The 19007-nt window shown below is 34.9% G+C and overlaps 1 protein-coding gene across 16 annotated transcripts; it reads right to left on the bottom strand.

Annotated features, from left to right (window-relative positions):
- Nucleotides 1-407: 407 nt before the first annotated feature.
- On the bottom strand, nt 408-17117 carry LOC111367284 (pentatricopeptide repeat-containing protein At2g19280). Of its 16 annotated transcripts, XM_022988083.1 has the most exons (7): nt 16818-17068; nt 16670-16737; nt 2863-5045; nt 1894-2098; nt 1273-1437; nt 920-989; nt 408-839 (listed from the first exon to the last, which is right to left on the bottom strand). In XM_022988083.1, exons 2-3 carry the CDS (start codon nt 16690-16692, stop codon nt 2948-2950), a joined length of 2121 nt encoding a protein of 706 aa, XP_022843851.1. In that variant the 5' UTR covers nt 16693-16737; nt 16818-17068; the 3' UTR covers nt 408-839; nt 920-989; nt 1273-1437; nt 1894-2098; nt 2863-2947. The 16 variants fall into 16 exon arrangements, with proteins under 16 accessions (XP_022843851.1, XP_022843838.1, XP_022843844.1 ...); XM_022988070.1 differs by having other exon boundaries at nt 408-989; nt 1894-5045; nt 16818-16911; nt 17021-17117; XM_022988076.1 differs by having other exon boundaries at nt 408-844; nt 920-998; nt 1894-5045; nt 16818-17069.
- Nucleotides 17118-19007: the final 1890 nt, after the last annotated feature.

Here is a 19007-nt window from a genome sequence, read left to right as displayed (position 1 = left end):
TTATTTTGTGAAAAAAAACTATAGAATACATTATTCAAGCGAGTAATCCAGTTTAGCTGTCTGGATATCTTATGAGATGGCTCGACCTGCAATCTTTATAAAAGGGTTGATAAAAATAATTTTAGTGAAAGTTGGACTTAAATTGTGGAACTGAACTATTTCTGTCGTAATCGAGATCCTTACCATTAGATAACAGGCCTTATTACATGTATATCAAGGTTTATATAAAAGATTACATAATATCCAGATGGCATTCTACGATTTGTCAGTTTAAAATACAGTCAACTTCTTCATCTAATCTTTTCACTATATATCATTTTCAATAACCGCTTATGTACCATTTTTATGTACAAGTAGCAAAGTCCCTAGATAACATCAATTTGCAATATACGAGCAGAAAAAATTGTGCGTGATATAAGAAATTATACTTGTAAAATAAGAAATTCTTGACAAGAATTCAAGAATTGAATTCGTCAAATTCTATTCATCGTGCGTGATATAATTTTACATATATCCAAAAATAGAACCTTCAAATGAGCCGAAATTGTGCTTTCCAACAGTTCAAAAAGATGGGCCTAAATAAACTTCAGAGTTGTACGAAACAGAAACTCGTCCCTTTGTTTAGGCAACGAAGAGAAGATTCTTGTGGACCACTTGGGTACATATTATGAGCCACCTACTTCAATCAATTAGCCAAGAAAATCACTGGTGCTAGATCTAGAGGTATTTTAATATACAAAAACTCTCTTTTCTTCAAATACCACAATGCAAAATAGGGTGGAATCAATTGAGGAGTGCGTTGGAAACATGTCCACTTGTTGTAGGCTTCTCAGTTTGTTCTGCTCTGGCAAGGATTATGACAAACTGAGATACCATAACTTAGGAGTAAACAAAATTTTGATCGGAAAGTGCTACACACCAAGATATAGGAAATCAATGTGATGGGCACATGTGGCCGGATTTCATGTGCACGCCTGGACGCTTAGTATCTGCAGCATCTAAAATAGTAAGAAATTAAGCAACAATTATCAATCCCTGGATAAAAGCAAGCACGGACGGTAAAAAATGCATGGTTTTTCCCACTGACCAAAGATAGAGAACACCAAGAACAGACCGATGAATCGATACCATTTACAAGAAAGGTCATATAACAACATGGTTTTGACTTTGTTAAGGAGATTACTTCCAATAAACCCAATACATATAAAATAGGTTAGGATCTCATCAAAGAATGATTGAACCAATAAATAATACGTCTAATAAGAAGATAACCTGTAATGACAATGTCAGGCTTGGGAAAATAGTTATCAAAATTCTCCTCAATTTGGTAGAGATCCCCTTGGACAAACGTGGCATGCATATGACATTCAGATTGCCATTACAGTGTGTAGCTCCGATGGCCAGATCAACTATCTCAAAATCATATACATGTCCACCCTAGGAATATGGGCCAATTGAAACAACAAACATTATCACCCCAAAAACCCAAATGAACAGAGGAAAATTAACTTTTGGCAAGTGTTCCTGTCCCATAAAATAGATCAAAAACTATTTCTGAACCATCTCCCTTTACAGTCACACTCTTCTATTAGTTCATATAAAGAATTCAGCCTGCACTTTGAATTAATTATAGATGGTATCACTTATAGGAAGTAACTGGAAAACCAGAAAAGCACGGGTGTAAATGAGCTGAAAATATGTTCAAACATGTCTTGCTTTTTACTCTAGTAATCTTGAATGAGGTTTGATGAATTGAATCCAAAAGAAGATCCGGCAGTTCCATTAATTCAATCTTGGTTCATTTCATTTTCAATTTTTAGCTTGAACAAGCTCTTAAGCCAAGCAGGTGCCTGAAGCCACACAAGCATATTTACAGCACTCGACGTTTTATACCTGGTGAAATTTTTTGTCTGGAAAAAGTTCACTGAAATTTGAAATGCATTTCCTCTTATATTTTCTGTAGTTGTTGATTTGCCATAGAGCGCATACTCCTCCTGGCCAACTGATGTGTTTCCCACAGAAGTATTTACATTGTTCTTGACGCTTACCTATGTCCCATCAGAAAATAAGAAAGTAGATTATATAGCACAACTGTAACCTATAAGAAAATGTTCAGTGGGATTACCTAGTCAGTGAGAAATAATTCAAAAAAAGATGTAACTAACATTACCCTCAACATCAATGGCGGCATCATTTTGCAAAAAAAATGACCATTAACTAGAAAAAATGTGTGCATATAAAATTTGGGAAAAAATTCAGCAAAGTAAAACTTCATGACCTCAATCAATTCTCCCATTTAATTTCATTACTGAAAAACTAGAAAGACTTCTATCGGAATTGTTCATTCACTGTTACCTTATTTTTCCATATTTTCTAATTCATGGTTGCTGGAAATTCATTTGTAGCCTCTTTCATTATAATGAAATTATTTAACTCTATAGCTTCCAGAATTCTCTATATTGATTTAAATGATTCCAGTTGAGCACAAAATAACAACTCTCAACTCAAAATCTAGAGAATAATCCAAAGCACTTTAGGGGTCATGTGTAAAAGAATTCTTTTTTGAAACAAAATCAAAAATATCGGAAGTGAAATTATGATTCTTCTCCCCATCTATTTACCACTCTCCAAAATCTTCATGTAAAATTGATCCCATGGTTTAAACTGACTGCCCACATTTCAATTTCATAACTCTCTGAGATCGCATGTAAAATAGCTTTTGCTTTAACAACTTTTGACATGCCTGATAATGAAGGGATGAGACTTTGGACCACAAACCTACAACATGATGGATAATTGGCAGGAAGCGTCAAAGTTCCAAACAAGACGGGCTGTTATATAAAAAGTTAGCTAGCGGCTTACAACTTCTTGCTGCCAACATATGATCAGGCAAATATGTAGCTATTTGGCTGCTTGGGTTGTTGGATGCAACATGTCTTAATACTCATTATGCACCATATTCCAGCACCAATTGTTGCAGCTCACGCATAGCAACTTCTGAGGGATTTCTGACCCGCTTCTTGTCATATCCGAGGGCAAACGCTTTATAAGTAACATCATTTGGATAAATACCTTGCTTGATCATCATATTGACTAAGTGACATGCATTAGCAAGATCACTTTTGCTGCAAAATCCATGTATGAGTGTGTTATATAATATCAGATCTGGAACCAGGCCCGTACTGAGCATCTTAACAAATAGAGAATAAGCCTCATCCATACGGCGTGCCCGACAAAACCCATTAAGAATAGAACTGCACATCACAACATCAGGTTTCATATTTGTTTCACTTATATAAAGCCAAATGAGAAATGCTTCTGCGAAGTTTCCTTTCTTTGTGAATCCATTCATGATATTTGTAAAAGCAACAATATCAGGAGAGAAACCCCTTTTTACAAGCTCATCCAGTAAATCCTTTGCTTCAATAGCATATCCTCTTATAACAAGACTATGAATGACAATGTTGTAGGTCACATTTCCAGGAGAAATTCCAGAGGATTTCATGATATTCAGAAGTTCAAAAACCTTGTGCAAGTACCCCTTCTTGCCAAAGCCATCCATTATTGTGTTGTATGCCACGACATCCGGTGTCAAACCTTCTTTTGCCATATCCTGGAAGAAATATTCTGCCATCTCCATATCTCCAGACTCGCAACAACAATCCACGAGTATCGTGTACGTGACAACAGATGGTTTTATTCCCCTCTTTAATATTTTTGCCAAAACGTTAAGTGCCATGTTCATGTCCCCAATTTTACAATATCCTCTTATCATAGTGGTAAAACAGAAAGAGTCGGGAGATAAACCTGACTCTGACATTTCATGGAACATATTTGAAGCTGCAATCATGTTGCCATCACTGCAGAACCGGGATATTAAGCTATTATAGATGTAAATATTAGGTGAAATGTTAAATACTTTCATAAGATTAAAAGCCTCCTCCATCTTTCCCACCTTGCAGAAACCATTAATAACTGAACTAACAGAAACTGAATCAATGGAAATACCAACTGCAGTCAATTTGAACAATATAGATACGGCTTCTCTCCAAAGTGATTGTTTGCATAAAGAATTGATAAATATAGTATATGCCACAATATCAGGACTAATCCCACATTTTTTCATTTCCATCAACAATTTCCAAGCACCTCTAAGATTAATATCAGAACAGTACTTTTGGAGAAACAAGTTAATTATTGAAACATTAAAACCAATCCCTCGACATTGAATTTCTTCCAGAAATTCCCAAGCATAATCTATCTGCTCTCCACGTAATAAAGCCCCAAGGAGAGAATTGCAAACCCCAACCGAAGGGAAAATATCAAGAGATTTCATTTGATAAGTCAAGTTCAGAGCCATGTTTACCATATTTTCCTGGATATAACATTGAACAAGCATGCTATATGCAGTGGCTAAAACCTGCCTATTGATACAAGTTTCAAAATAGACTTCAAACAGCAGATTAAGCCACCAATCTTCGCCATTATTCTTCCTGACAAGATATTGAGTTAAGTCCATTGCTCTATAATTCATATTCCCCGCAATCAAAACATGTATCATTGTAGATATAGATTGGACTGTAAGTTTTGAGCCCATGCAATGATGAGACCATATAAAGAAGTACAGAGCAGGGGCAGCATTCCCACTTTCCTCAAATAAGTCCTTTAAAATCCTTGTTATGTTATACTCGTTCAAATTTAAATTCTTATAGTTACCAAGAAATCCTAGACCCCAACCAGATTTTTCAAGTGTCAGTTCTATTCTTTTCAGTTCACCATTGTCAATGGCTTTCTGATTAAAAATATGATTTACACCAAAGTCAACCACCCAGTCATGCTGTTCTACACATTCATCAGCAACGCATTTCACATTGCATGGGGAATTATCGCCAGAAGAAAGGTCTTCATCCCGGAAGTATGACGATGCTGGTAATGCTATACTCATATGTGGAAAAAACCTGAATTGCTGAGACCTCAGCTTAATTCCAGCATAGCAAGTTTTGAAAATTGAACCTAACAGTTTCATTAACAAGCAGCAAAAATATCTGCAAAATTCAGAGTAAATAATTAATCTGGGAATCGGAAAGAGAGATATTGTGGAGTGCTAAAATGAAATGCAAAAAATTTCAATTCATGCCAAAACAATCACAGTGTGCTGATACCGAATTAAACAATCATAATATTATGAGTTTTTATGCATATAGTATGGTGCTTGTTTAATGAAGAGATCCATGGATTTTGGGAATGGTGGAATTTAGGCAAAGAATTTAACCTGCTTTCCTAGAAAGGAATTGAACAATGATAATTTGGACTCCATAAATCCTTGTATACATTAATTGAAACTTGATAATGATTCAGATCTCTTTCGGACAGTAAAACCCACAAGAGATGGCTGGGGAAGGTCACTTCAATGCCTAATACAGTCAATAAAGGTAAGGATTCTTAAAATGTGTGGTCAATTTCTTTTATTCGCGTAGCATTCTTAACATAACATATCAAGCTATCCATCTCATTAGGACATCCTCAACAAAAAGTTCTTCATTTCATTTAACTTGTCTTCCTCTCACATACTATTCATTTTTATATTTTCTGAGTTTGAATTTACGCAAAATTGCAGCAGAAGGCTCCAAACTGTGGGTAATGTAATATTTGGGTTCTCAACCGTTACCTCTTGGTATCTAGGTCCTCAACAATTTAATTTTGTAGCACTTGAGTCCCCAATGAGCAGTTTCCATCCATTTGACCATTTAATAGTTAAAGTTTGAGAGAAAAGAAGATCAAAAATAATTAAACAACTTCCTTCCCTCTCCCCTCCCCACACCCACTCTGCCATCCCAAGCAATTGTGACTGGTTTGGAGGGGCTGAAATTTGGGAGAACGCACGGGGGGGATGAGGCAGACAAGGGGTGGATTTGAATGGGTTGCAGACGGGTTGCATGAGAGTGAAGAGTGAAGAGTGAAGGGTTGCAGGGGTTCAATTTCCTAGGGAATGACGTGTTCAAGCGAGTCTCTCTCTATATAATGTTTTTGTCATTTCTGTAAAACCAAAATTGTTATTGTTAATTGTTCAAGTTTATGTGAGAGTTTGGTATAAGCAACACAGGAGGAGGTTAATTTACTTCCCACTCCTCTCCTTTCATTATATAGAAAAACGAGAGTAAATACACATGAAAACTCGGTAATTATGGAAATACAATAAACTCTAGTTATACTCTTACCTAATTTACGTGATTTACTTCCTTAATAACCCCCCCCCCACCTCAAATTAGAGCATGTATATCATGTAAGCCCAGCTTGAAACAAATAAACTTCAATCGATTACCATTCAACAACTTTATAAACACATCACCAAGTTGGTCTCCTCTCTTCACAAATGGTGTACATATATCACCACTTACTATTTTGTCCCGAATAAAGTGACAATCAACTTCAATATGTTTAATTCTCTCATGAAAGACTGGATTGGACGCAATATGTAAAACAGCCTGATTATCACAAAACATTGGAATAGGAGTGAAAGGTGAGAAATTGATTTCTTGAAGAAAGTGCCGCAACCGTGTCAACTCATATTCTACTTCTGCACTTGACCTTGCTGTTACAATTTGTTTCTTACTTTCCCAAAATACAAGATTACCACCGAGAAAAGTACAAAAATCGGTAGTGGATCGTCTTTCTGACGGGGATACCGCCTAATCTACATCTGTAAACCCTTCTATTCTGATATGTCCATTCGGTTTATAAAATAATCCAAGGCCTGGAGCCTTTTTCAATTATTGAATAATATGTATCACAGCTTCCCAATGAGGAACCGAGGAGCATCCAAGAACTGACTAATAACATTCATTGCATAGAAAATATCTGGTCATGTGATAGTAGGATAATTTAATTTTCCAACTAAACAACAATATTTTCTTGGTTCTCCATACAATTCTTCTTCATCCTTCAAAAGCTTCACATTAGGATCCGTGGGAGTATCAACTGGACGAGTTCCAAGACAAATTGTCTTCTAACAGATCAAGTACATATTTTCTTTGAGATAAATTGATACCTACTCGTGACCTAGTGACTTCAATACCTAAGAAGTATCGAAGCTTGTCCAGATCTTTGGTCTGAAAATGTTTCTGTGGAAACTACTTCAACCGGGCAATCTCATCTGCATCATCACTAATGATTATAATATCAACTACATAAACTACAAGGATAACATAATCTACACCAGTTTGTAGATGAAATACTGAATAATTTGTCTCACACTGCTAAAGATCAAATTCTAAAACAACCTCAGAAAACTTTCCAAACCATGCCCTTGGTGATTGATTTTAACTCATATTGAGTCTTTTTCAACTTACATAGTTCTGGTACTTCTCCTGAGCAACAAATCCATAGTTCTGGTACTTCTCCTAAGCAACAAATCCAGGTGGTTTATCCATATAAACTTCTTCGTGCAAGTCACCATGAAGTAACGCATTTTTAATATCCAGTTGAAATAGAAACCAACCAAGGTCAGCAGCAATAGAAATCAAAACTCGAATAGAAGAAATCTTAGCAAGGAGAGAATGTTTTATCATAATCAATGCCATAGGTTTGTGGGTAACCGTTAGCAACCAATTGAGCTTTCAATCGATCAACAGTCCCATCGAGATTGAATTTCGGAACAAAGACCTATTTGTTACAATAGAAAGTATGCCAGCCAGTGAAGGAATCCCAAGTCTTATTCTCGTGCAAGGATGCCACTTCTAATTCCATAGTCTTTCACCACTCAGGAACAGATAAAGCCTCTGTCACTATCTTAGGTACAAAAATACTATAAAGTTGGGATATGAAACAAGAAAAAGGTGACAACGAATCAAAACTAACATAATGGCTTATAGGATGTTTAGTTACACAAGTACGTTTACCTTTACGGAGAGCAATGTGCAATGAATCAGGATCAGAATAGATGATAGATGCAATCTGTGGACTTTATGGTGACGGATGGGGCCACAAATGTCTATGGCTTAGGTAATCGAGTATAAAACTGTAAAGGAGGTGGTGATACCGTATGAGAAGAGGACAACCCTGGTGCAGTAGATGGAATCGAGTCTAGTCCTAGAGAAGTACCAACAGGTAGATATGGTACGGGTAAGCTAACGAGGACTCCAATGGAGTCGAAGAAGTACCAACAGTGTAGACTCATTAAAAGTGACATCTGCATTTACAAAATACCATTGTAGAGGACTGTAGCACCCATACCCCTTTTATGTTTGGGAGTAACCAAGAAAAATACATTTCATAGAATGAGAGTCAAGTTTATCACGACCAAGACTGAAGTGATGAACATAACAAACACATCCAAAACCTTGAGAGGTAACGAATAATGTCGAGAGGAGGAAAACATGAGAGAGAAGGGAGATGCACTGTCCAAAATAGAGGAAGGCATGCGATCAATGAGATAGCGTTCAATAAGAACAACATCACTCCAAAAAGGTTTCAAGACATGCATATGACAAAGAAGAGCACAAGTAGCTTCTAACAAATGACGATTTTTGCGTTCTACAACTCTATTTTGTTGAGGAGTATACACGTAAGATATTTGATGAGTAATGCCTTTGGAAGATAGATATGATATAAAAGAGGCAAATATATATTTTTGGCATCATCAAATCGCAAAATACGATCTTCTGGTTAAATTGAGTTTTAATCAAAGTACGAAAAACTTGAAAAATAGAAAGTATCTCAACGATTTTTCATTAGGAATAACCAAATCATACGAGAATAATCATCCACGAACGTAACAAAATATTGAAATTTATTAGAGGAAAAATTAATCGGTCCTCATATATCGAAACGAACAATCTCAAATAAACTAGAAACGCGACTAACAGCTCATAATGAAAAAGACACGGTGATGTTTACTAAGCTGAAAATCTTCACGGTGAAGAGAGGACACGTTACAAACTCACAACTTGACGTTTATACGTAGAAAAAGAAGGGTGACCAAAACAACAATGCCACTTTATAGGTGAAACAGAAGACTGGAGAACGTGAGGAGGAGAGACTGGGGAAAGATTCGGGTAATATAAGCCACCAACTTCATGCCCCATACCAATCATCCTTTTCGTCTTGAGATCCTGAAAAACATGCAAAGAAGGATAAAATATTACAAAACATTGAAGAGATGTGATAATTTTACTAATCGACAATAAACCGTTAGCTAGAGTGACTTATTTGGATGAAGTAGTAGGATGATAATCAAGAATAGACGAACCAATCGTGTTTAGTAACCCCGAAATCGAGAATCCGTGAATTATGAGAGGACGACATTAGGCAGTGAGAAGACGTAGTACCTAACTGAGCGAGAGTGGCCATAGAAGTGGAAGTGGCGTGTTTATAAGCTAAGAACTCAGCATACTCATCTCATGTACAAATTAGAAATTAGGTTCTGGTGTTAAACTAGAGTTAGCCACTGGTCCAAATTCCGGGGTGATTATCCTCATTAGACGAGACCTAATTGGCAGAACAAGATAGCTTACCATGTAAATTCCAACAGTAATCAACGGAGTGACTTACACAACCACAATGAGTACATTTTCGAAGGTTCACGAGTTAATGAACGATTAGTGCCTCGTCCACCCAAGAGCTAACATCACGTCCACTTCGACCATTTTGTTCACCTCTAAATGAGCCACCCCTAGCAACAAAAGTAGAACGATCTCCACTGGGTGTATTATCTAATAGAGTAGGGCGCTGAATACAAGAGAATGTCTCTGCAAGCTGGGGAGCTCTTTTCCATCTAGTATTTGTGCTCGGACTGCTTCAAACTCTAGCGAAAGACCAATAAGTAATTTAACAACATCGATATCTTCATTTTATTTTTCCATAACCTTCAAATCAGTAGAGAGGCTGATTACATTTCTTTCCTGACACACAGCTAAAACCTTATTATAATATTCGATAAGGCTGGAGGAGCCCTTCTCAAGCTCACAGTATTGTTTACACGTTTCATATATTCGAGTAATATTTTCAATTCCAAAATGCATATGTTTGAAATGCTCCCAAATTTGCTTTAGCCGTAGACATACAGAGACATGAAGACTCGATATAGGACTCAATACTATTGATCATAAATCCAATAATGGCATTATCCTCTTGATCCCACTGATTATAGAGAGTAGAATCAACTTTTGCATAATCACTTTTCGAAGATTTAGCAGATGGCTTTTCCAAAATCAAGTGGTTAAATAGACCTTTACCACGCAAAAAGACCTCGACACACCTAGCCTAATAAGGGTAATTTCTTTCATTCAACTTTTTAGGTGTCATGAGTCCAACAAAGTTGAACATCTTCGTCTTAGATGACATGATACAAACTAGTCCAATAATAATTAATGAAAATCAATAGCCAGCAAAACGACAAAGACCCACACACAACATAACCAATCCTGCAATACCACCAACTTAAATACTCATGGCCTAAATTAAAATATCAAACCTAGCCTAAATAAATAGGCCCAATTTGGAAGTTGGCCCAACAGTAAAACAGTAACGATTGCAGCCCACGACTGACCGTAGAAATTGGACCCAACAGTACCAACAATAACGATTGTAGACCACAAACTTCAGCCCACGACTAACTGTAGCGACATTTGCCGACTCTTGTTGTTGAATCTGATCAATTGGGGATTGCTACTACTCGTCGAACAATGGACACCACGAAGACCCAACGCTAAATCACCAAAGGCGGGCAACAAGACCACCAACAACCGGCAATAGAACCACACGAGACAGATGACACCAAAAATGGCAATGGACCACACGGGGCACAGGTTACACAAAAGATGCAACCTTATTCAACTATTCCAACACTCCAAACCATGAATGTTGAGATTATTACACGGTAAAAGGCAGAACATGGAAGAAGCCAAAAGAAAAAAAATGTCAGAAGAAGAAGTGGCGGCAAAAATTTTCAATCCCTAGGTACAATGCTTTGATACCATGTTCAAGTTTAAGTGAGAGTTTGGTATAAGCAATAGAGAAGAAGGTTAATTTCCTTTCCCTTCCTTTCATTTCATTATATAGAAAAACGAGAGTAAATACACATATGGAAACTCGGTAATTATGGAAATACAATAAACTCTAGTTATACTTTTGCCTAATTTACGCGATTTACTTCCTTAATATTAACAAATCCTCAAAGGATATGTCTGACACAGAAAAAAGGAATAAAATCCCTAATTTGATTTCAAGATTGTATAGTTGTAAAAAGATTGATTTCTTTCCTAAACTGCAAAGTTATATTTTTCTTTGATCATTGTGAGTAAATGGTTACAGGGAAGATAATTGGGTTTGCTAAGGAGATGGAAGGACTTCATTTCTTAGGCACTGGTTGCAATGGAGATGGAGACTGATTATGCCTATGAAAGGCTCTCATCAAATAATCTTCAAATTTTGCTTTAGCATCTTCGTTTAGGACATCTATCTTTTTTAGTTTTAAAACCTATGTTTTCTCCTTTGTTTAAGGGTGTGTGTAATACCCATACCTATGGCCTAATTTTATCAATTCAGGTTTGGCTCATTATTTAAAAAAAGAAGAAAAATAGACACGATTAATATTTTAGCCCGACTAATCACATGGAAGTCCATTATGTGAAATTATAGCCCATACCTTTTTGTTTTATTTTTCTATTGGGGCTTAAACCCAAGTTGTTAAAAATTTGTTTAATTTTAATTAAATAATAGAGCTATTGTTTTAATTTTATCTCTTTTAGTTATATTGAAATTTTAAATGATTTGAGCCAAGATCAAATTCCTATTAAGATAATACTCTAATTTTATATGTATTTTATTTAATGTTAAAAGATAATTGAGATAATATTTCAATGTTATCTCTTTCAATTAAAATTGAAATATTAAATTACAAAGATAATATTTTGATTTTACCTCTACTTTATTTAATTTTAGAAATTATGGAGATAATAATTTTTTTTTTATTTAAATTCATTATCTTATCACATTAGCTAAAATATGGTTGAGATAATGATAAAATTTTATCACTTTTAAGACTCAAAGTTCAATTGAATTAGAACTTTCAAAGCATGGTGGCTCCTAATAAGCATCTTATGTTCCATTTTCAAATCCATTTATTTCTCTGTGAAATACACACAAATACAAATATAGTATATTTTTTAGTACGAAGGTCAAGAGTTGACGTACCAAATATAATCTAGTATTTCTCTTATCATTTTCACAAGATATGGTAAGTGTATAAGTATTTGTATGGGATTATATATGAGGTTCTTTCTTTGTGTATGTTCTAAGTTTGGACCGGAATATAGTAGTGCTACGCATGAAAATTTCATACCACCTATGTTCGGTATAGATTTTCATACCTCGCTATGTATATATGTAAGAAGTTCCTTAAATTTTATACAAATATTAATCCATATACTTATATGCTTTTGAGATTTTGTTTCACACCCTCTTTATCCCCTTTTAGGAAATTGATGGTTCGTGGCAATTAAGGCATGAGAGGGCTCGCAAATTGGCAAGAGAAAGAAACCTATAGGCTTACTTTTATTTATTTAGGAACTTGTTTAATTACTGGTTTGATATTAAAATTGCCAAACTTCTAGTGTTTTCTTTTATGTTATGACAAAAAAAATTTATGTATTCACTCTCACAATTTCATGATATTATTTAAATAAATTTCAAGCTTTTGAAAGTGCAATATTATATTCAAGATACGATTTCAGTGACACTTGAACTTTAGAACTTGGGTCGTCACAGTGTATATGAAAAATCTCTTCATTGTAGAATGTCAGTTCGCCAAACACCAACGTGTTTCATTTCCTTTGAGGTCTAATAAATCTGTATATCCATTTTCATATATTCCAACTGATGTTGGGTTAGGATTTCAAATATTACTGGAACTCGTTGGTTTATTTCTTTTATTGATGATTGTACTCGTGTTACTTCGTTGTTTCTCATGAACAATAAATGTGAAGTTAGTACAATTTTTCTAAATTCTTAAAACTCATTATAAATCAATTTGATGCCCATGTCAAAATGATGAGGTCCGAAAATGGAAAAGTATACTTATTAAACTTTATATCACATTTTTCTAAAAAGAAGGGACAATATGCCCGTGATTGTGTACAAATACATCTCAACAAAACCGGATTGCGGAGCAAAAAAAATCATCACCACTTTGAAACAACACGAGCTCTACTGTATAAAGACAAGTGCCTAAACACTATTGGGAAGAAGCAGTATTAACTGTAGCTCATCTTATAAACAAATTACCTTCAAGAGTGTTCAGAAATAAAATATTGGTGAGTGTTCTTACACAATTCTACCAAGAATTCAAAAAATCTAATCAGTTACCACCTAGATTATTTGGCTACGTTTCTTACGTTCCCATTCATACACATTGTAGTAAATTAGATCCTAGAGCTCTTAAACCTGTCTTTCTTGGATATTCTACAACACGAGAAGGGTATAAGTTAGAAGGGAACAAGTGCTCTCATCCAAAATCCAAAAAAATCTTCGTTAAAATATATGTTAGCTTTACTAAAAATCAATCATTTTTTTAAGAATAAAATTAATCTTTGTTTTTCTGATATTGACCTTGCAAACTCTAAAATCCAAGAAAAACCAGAAACCTCCCTCGCAAATTTAGATACTACAACCACTACTCAATCAAACCTTGATCCACTTTCTCTTAAACCTATCGATATGAGAAAATGGGGAAAGATTGTCCAAATTTGCCATTGCGGGTCTATTCAAGGAGAGTTGAGCCCAAACCTGTGCAAGCTCAGGAGTATAATCCTATAACAGGTAATAAAAGTCTTCCAGGTTTCCTTCACCACAAAATGTCCTTATCACTAAGTTGATAGACCATGATATTCCAATTACCATCAGAAAAGGCACACGAAAATGCATATAACACCCTATAACAAACTTTATTTCCTTTAATAGACTCTCATATTCACATAGAGCATTTCTCACAAAACTACACACCATTAAAATTCAGTCCAAGAGGCATAGAGTAAAGAACGAAAAAAAAAAAAAAGGTTATGAGTGAAGAAATGAATGCACTAGATGCCGCAGGTTGATGAATTGCCAAAAGGAAAAAGACCAGTGGGATGCAAATGTATGCATATTGTAAAATATAATGTTGATGGTACGTTGGAAAGATAAAGCGAGGCTTGTAGCAAAATGGTACACTCAAATGTATGGGGTAGACTATTAAGAAACATTTGCTTCAACAGCAAAATTAAACTATTAGCGTTTATATGTCCTTAGCAGCTAACATCCAATGGTCTTTGCAGCAATTTGATGTAAAAAAAATGCATTCTTGCATGATGATTTGGAGGTAGAAGTCCATATGGATGCACCTCTTGAATTTACCACGAGTTTTGGGGTTATTAGTGTAATAATGTATGTAGATTGAAGAAAGCTCTATATGGATTGAAGCATTCTCCTAGAACATGGTTTTGGAAGATTTACCACTACAATTAAACAAATGGCATTTCAATAATGACAAGAAAATCATTAGGGGTGTCAACGAGCCGAGTTGAGCCAGCTCGCGAGCCCAAACTCAAGGCTCGGCTCAGCTTTTTTTGGCTCAAATCGAGCCGAAGAAAAGCTCGGCCAAAAAAAGAGGCTTGACCCTAGGTTTTGGCTCGAGCTTACCGAGCCAAGCTGGCTCGATTTATTTTGTTTTATGTTTCATGAAAGCAGCAGCCTGCCTGTGTACAGACTTGTAAAGTTGGAAAAGGCAGCATGCCCGTTGCCAGCTCGAGGCTCCGGCTTTTTTCGAGCCAACGAGCCAATTTGTCATCTCTAACAATCATACACTCTTCGTAAAAAAAATAAGAAATAGTAAAATCAGTATCCTAATTGTTTGTGTTGATGATATCATCATAACATAAATGATCTTGAAGAAATTGAGAAGCTTAGAAAGCAGCTGGCTAAAGAATTTGAACTAAAAGAATTGGGAAAGTTGAAATACTTCTTGGAGATTGAAGTGGCATACTCGAAAAATGGCATATTAATTTCCCAGCAAAATACATTCTTGATCTACTGCAAGAGACAGAAATACTACAACCTTCTGAAATTCCCATTGAACAAAATCACAAGCTAGGCAAAGCTACTAAGTACATAATGGTATACAAGGAGTGAATATCAAAGATTAGTTGGAAAACTCATTTCTTTGTCTCATACGAGGTCAGATATCACTTATGTTTTAAATGTGGTAAGTTTATGCATTCTCCAAGGGAGTCACTTAGAAATGTTCATTGAATCTTACAATATTTGAAGTCTACACCAGGAAAAGGTGTTCCCAAAAATGACAAAGAATTGAGTATATAATCCTACACAAATGCAAACTGGGCAAGTTAAATTGTTGATCGCAAGTTGACATCTGGGTATCCTACCTTCTTAGGAGGAAATTTGGTGACATGGAAGAGTAACAACCAGGCTGTGGTATCCAGATCAAGTGCTTATGCAGAATTTAGAACTATGGCACATGAAGCTTGTGAGCTTTTATGGCTCAAAATTATCATAGCTCACAATATGGCATAGTATGATCGTACTAAATACGTAGAAGTGGATCCACATTTTATCAAAGAAAAATTAGATTGTAATCTAATCTGCACTCCCTATGTCCCAATAGATGGACAGCTTGCTGACGTGCTTACCAAGGGACTACCAAACCACTCATTCCAATGAATAACAAACAAGTTGGACATGGACAACATTTTCTTGCCAGCTTGAGCAAGATGTTAACAAATCCTCAAGGATATGTTTGGCACGGCCAAAAAGGGAATAAAATCCCAGATTAGATTCCAAGATTGTATAGTTGTAAATAAATTGATTTCTTTCCTAATTTAATTGCTAAAAATCTGGTAATTAGGGTCTAATATCTCCTAGAGAGATTTTTTTGCCTATTTCTTTGTGCAGAATTAGTTTCCTAGATTTGTGGTCATTGTGCTCTATAAGTAGTAAACTTTTGTTAGAGAAATACAATTCAGAAATTCTATTCTTATTCCTCTGTAGTTACATTATCAGCTACATACTAGTTTTTAAGTACCAAACACAAGCATGTAGAAATATGAACTTTTGCATTAGGGTCATAAGCTTTTAAGATGCCGCTAAAACCTTCAAATTTTTTAAAGCTAAGCCCTTAGTTCAGGGAAAAATTGCATTGCAAATAGGTAAAAGTTCACAAGTCCACGAATAAATTTAAAAAATGATTGTTTAACCAAATACCAGTTTAATGAAGGCCAGAGGAGCAACGGTTATTCATCAATTATGTCTTATTGAAAATGGAAGTATGCTAACCACTGTGCCACACAAGATTAATGACTTCTTAAATGAAGGGGAAAAAAAACTTTCGGTGCATGGAGTTTAGGCACTACGACTGAAATACATGGAGAAGTATTCAAAGTATTCAAAGCTGAAAAATATCCCATTCCCAGCAACTAAATGCAGTCTTAGAGTTGGGAAATGCAATATTCAAAGAGGTGGGAAGCATTATGGCAAACACATAACTTTTTGAAACATTATGATCACGAAAGAAACTAATAAGGAATATTTATAAATCCTACAGACTGATAACTTTTATATTTTTCTGAAAGAGAATTCCTAAAACAAATAAATATCAACTTCTCAAGTTCAAACAATGTACCGTACAAGCAATTTGTCAAACATTTGGCACTCCACTACGTGCTAACATCTGTAGTGTCGCCCATACATCTGAAATAGTGTGCAGAGTTATATTACTACTCAATAATTCATCCAATAAAGTTCAGACAAAATTACCATCTGAAATATACCTGAAAGCCGCTAATTTCAGCTTAATTCCTGAAAAGGAAGCTTCGGCAATAGCTCTAACCTGATGAAATTCTGGGAAAAAAAAACTCCTAGAATCTGCAGCAATAGAAAATCAAATAAGGAAAAATGATGAAAGAAAAACAGTTCATTTAATCAAAATAAAGAAGAACAAATAGTTCAGGTCCGTTGACAGCAGAAAACTGACAGCGAGCGGCCGTGCGAGAGTTGCAAATTTGCCCGCCGTTAAACATCCGTACCAGGCCCGATTTGAACGTTTGACCACGCTTAAAGCATTAACTTTGGATTAATTTTGGATATTGTTATTTTCATCCACCTTTTTTATAAAGATATCCCACGTCAAGTTAAATCCTAATAAAATTTTAAAATTTTAAGAAAATACTATTAACATCCACGTCATTTCCAATTTTGCTCTTATTAAATCCATTTATTTAAATATTATATATCCACGTGAATTTTATATATTCATTCTACTTTAAATACATTCCTAACACTATAGATTCATACACTTTCTAAAACCATAAACTCTTTCAAAACAAATAAATGAAATAAGAACAAAGTAAGGGATATTTAAAATGAGATAAAATAATTATAATTGGATTATAAACAATAATCGTTTCTAGCATTTATGATTGGCAAACTCATCATTATATTCGGGACTACTTTTTTTTTTTTTTTTGTCCAAAGAAGGCAATTTTATCATTAAAGCAATCATACAAATGATAACTTTGCTGGATCATTCGTAGGTGGATGTTAAATTTCTATATGAGTAAACTTAGAATAATATTAAAACTTAAAAAAAACAAAAACAAAAAACAGAAGTCAAAAGACAAATTCCAATTTCCCAAATCCCAATGTTCCCCCCCTCCGGTCCCCCTCCTCCGTTCTTCTCCGACAACAAGGTGCTGTCTACTGTGTCACTGGACGAAACCAAGACACGTTCTTCCTCCTCAAACACCCACCCCACACCCATAAAAAACCAAAACCCACCACCCTACAGCCACGCCCAAACACAACCTAAAATCATCAGCCGCCGGCCATTATTTGATTTTGAAAAAAATGGAAAAGAAGAATGAGAAAATGGAAAAGAACAACAAAAGAACTGATGGGTAAAACTCAAAAATGAACAGTAGTCGGCTGCCAATTATAATTTGTCGTCCGATAGAATATAATTTTGATGATTTGGGTAGAATTGAAGTAATTGATTCAACAAATGGGTGTGAATTTCATTATTACTTATGTCTATTTAAGTAAATTTATATACGACTTAAAATATAGAAAAATTTTATTTTTAAAAGTGGATATACTTATAAAAAGCGTGGATATAAATGGAGCTACCATTAATTTTAGGGAAAATTGCAACAGCGGTCCCTAATATTTTCATTTTTTTCAAACCTTACCCTATCTTCATTTTGTACCAATGAAGGTTCCTAATCTTTCATAAATATGCACCTGAGGTCCATCTAGATAGAAATCGCCCAAAATAAAGTTAGTTGACGGGAAAAATTAAGGAATCAACATCCAATAAAATCGTCCAAAACTCTGTTCAAAAAATCATCCAAAGAGGTATCTGCATCCAATAAAAATGTTGTGGTAGTAGATAGTTCAAGAAATTTTCTTGATCAACTGATGGTGTTTTGAACGATTCTCGTCCAGATGGACCTCGGGTGCATATTCATGAAAGGGTAGGAACCTTTGCTAGCACAAAATAAATGTTAGAGTAAAGTTTGCAAAAAATAAAAAAAATTAAGGACCACTACTGCAATTTTCCCTTAATTTTAGCAAAGGAGTTTGTTAAAAATTTCAAAGTCGTTATTAATGTAGTTTTCTTAGAGCACGTCACGGGATAAGATTAGGGCCCGTTTGATTCTATTTTTTTTCAAAATGTATTTTTCTCTCTCTACTTTTCAATCACACATTATTCATTAAAATAATATTATACGTAAATCAAAAACTTTATATCTACACATTCTCCATCAATCTACTATTTTAAAATTTATTTTTCCTTAAAAATGAGTATCAAACACCCTCTATGAGGGTAAGAATTATGGAAGATATGTTTAACGGGATTGAATTATTGTGGATTATTGTAATATAACATTTAACATATAAGAATTGTAACAAACAATAAAATAATTTTATTTGTAAGTATATTTTTATTTATAAGTAATTTA

Source organism: Olea europaea, chromosome 18 (assembly GCF_002742605.1).
Source record: "Olea europaea var. sylvestris chromosome 18, O_europaea_v1, whole genome shotgun sequence".
Taxonomy (NCBI): Eukaryota; Viridiplantae; Streptophyta; class Magnoliopsida; order Lamiales; family Oleaceae; genus Olea; species Olea europaea.
This window is presented reverse-complemented; position numbering and strand designations above follow the sequence as displayed.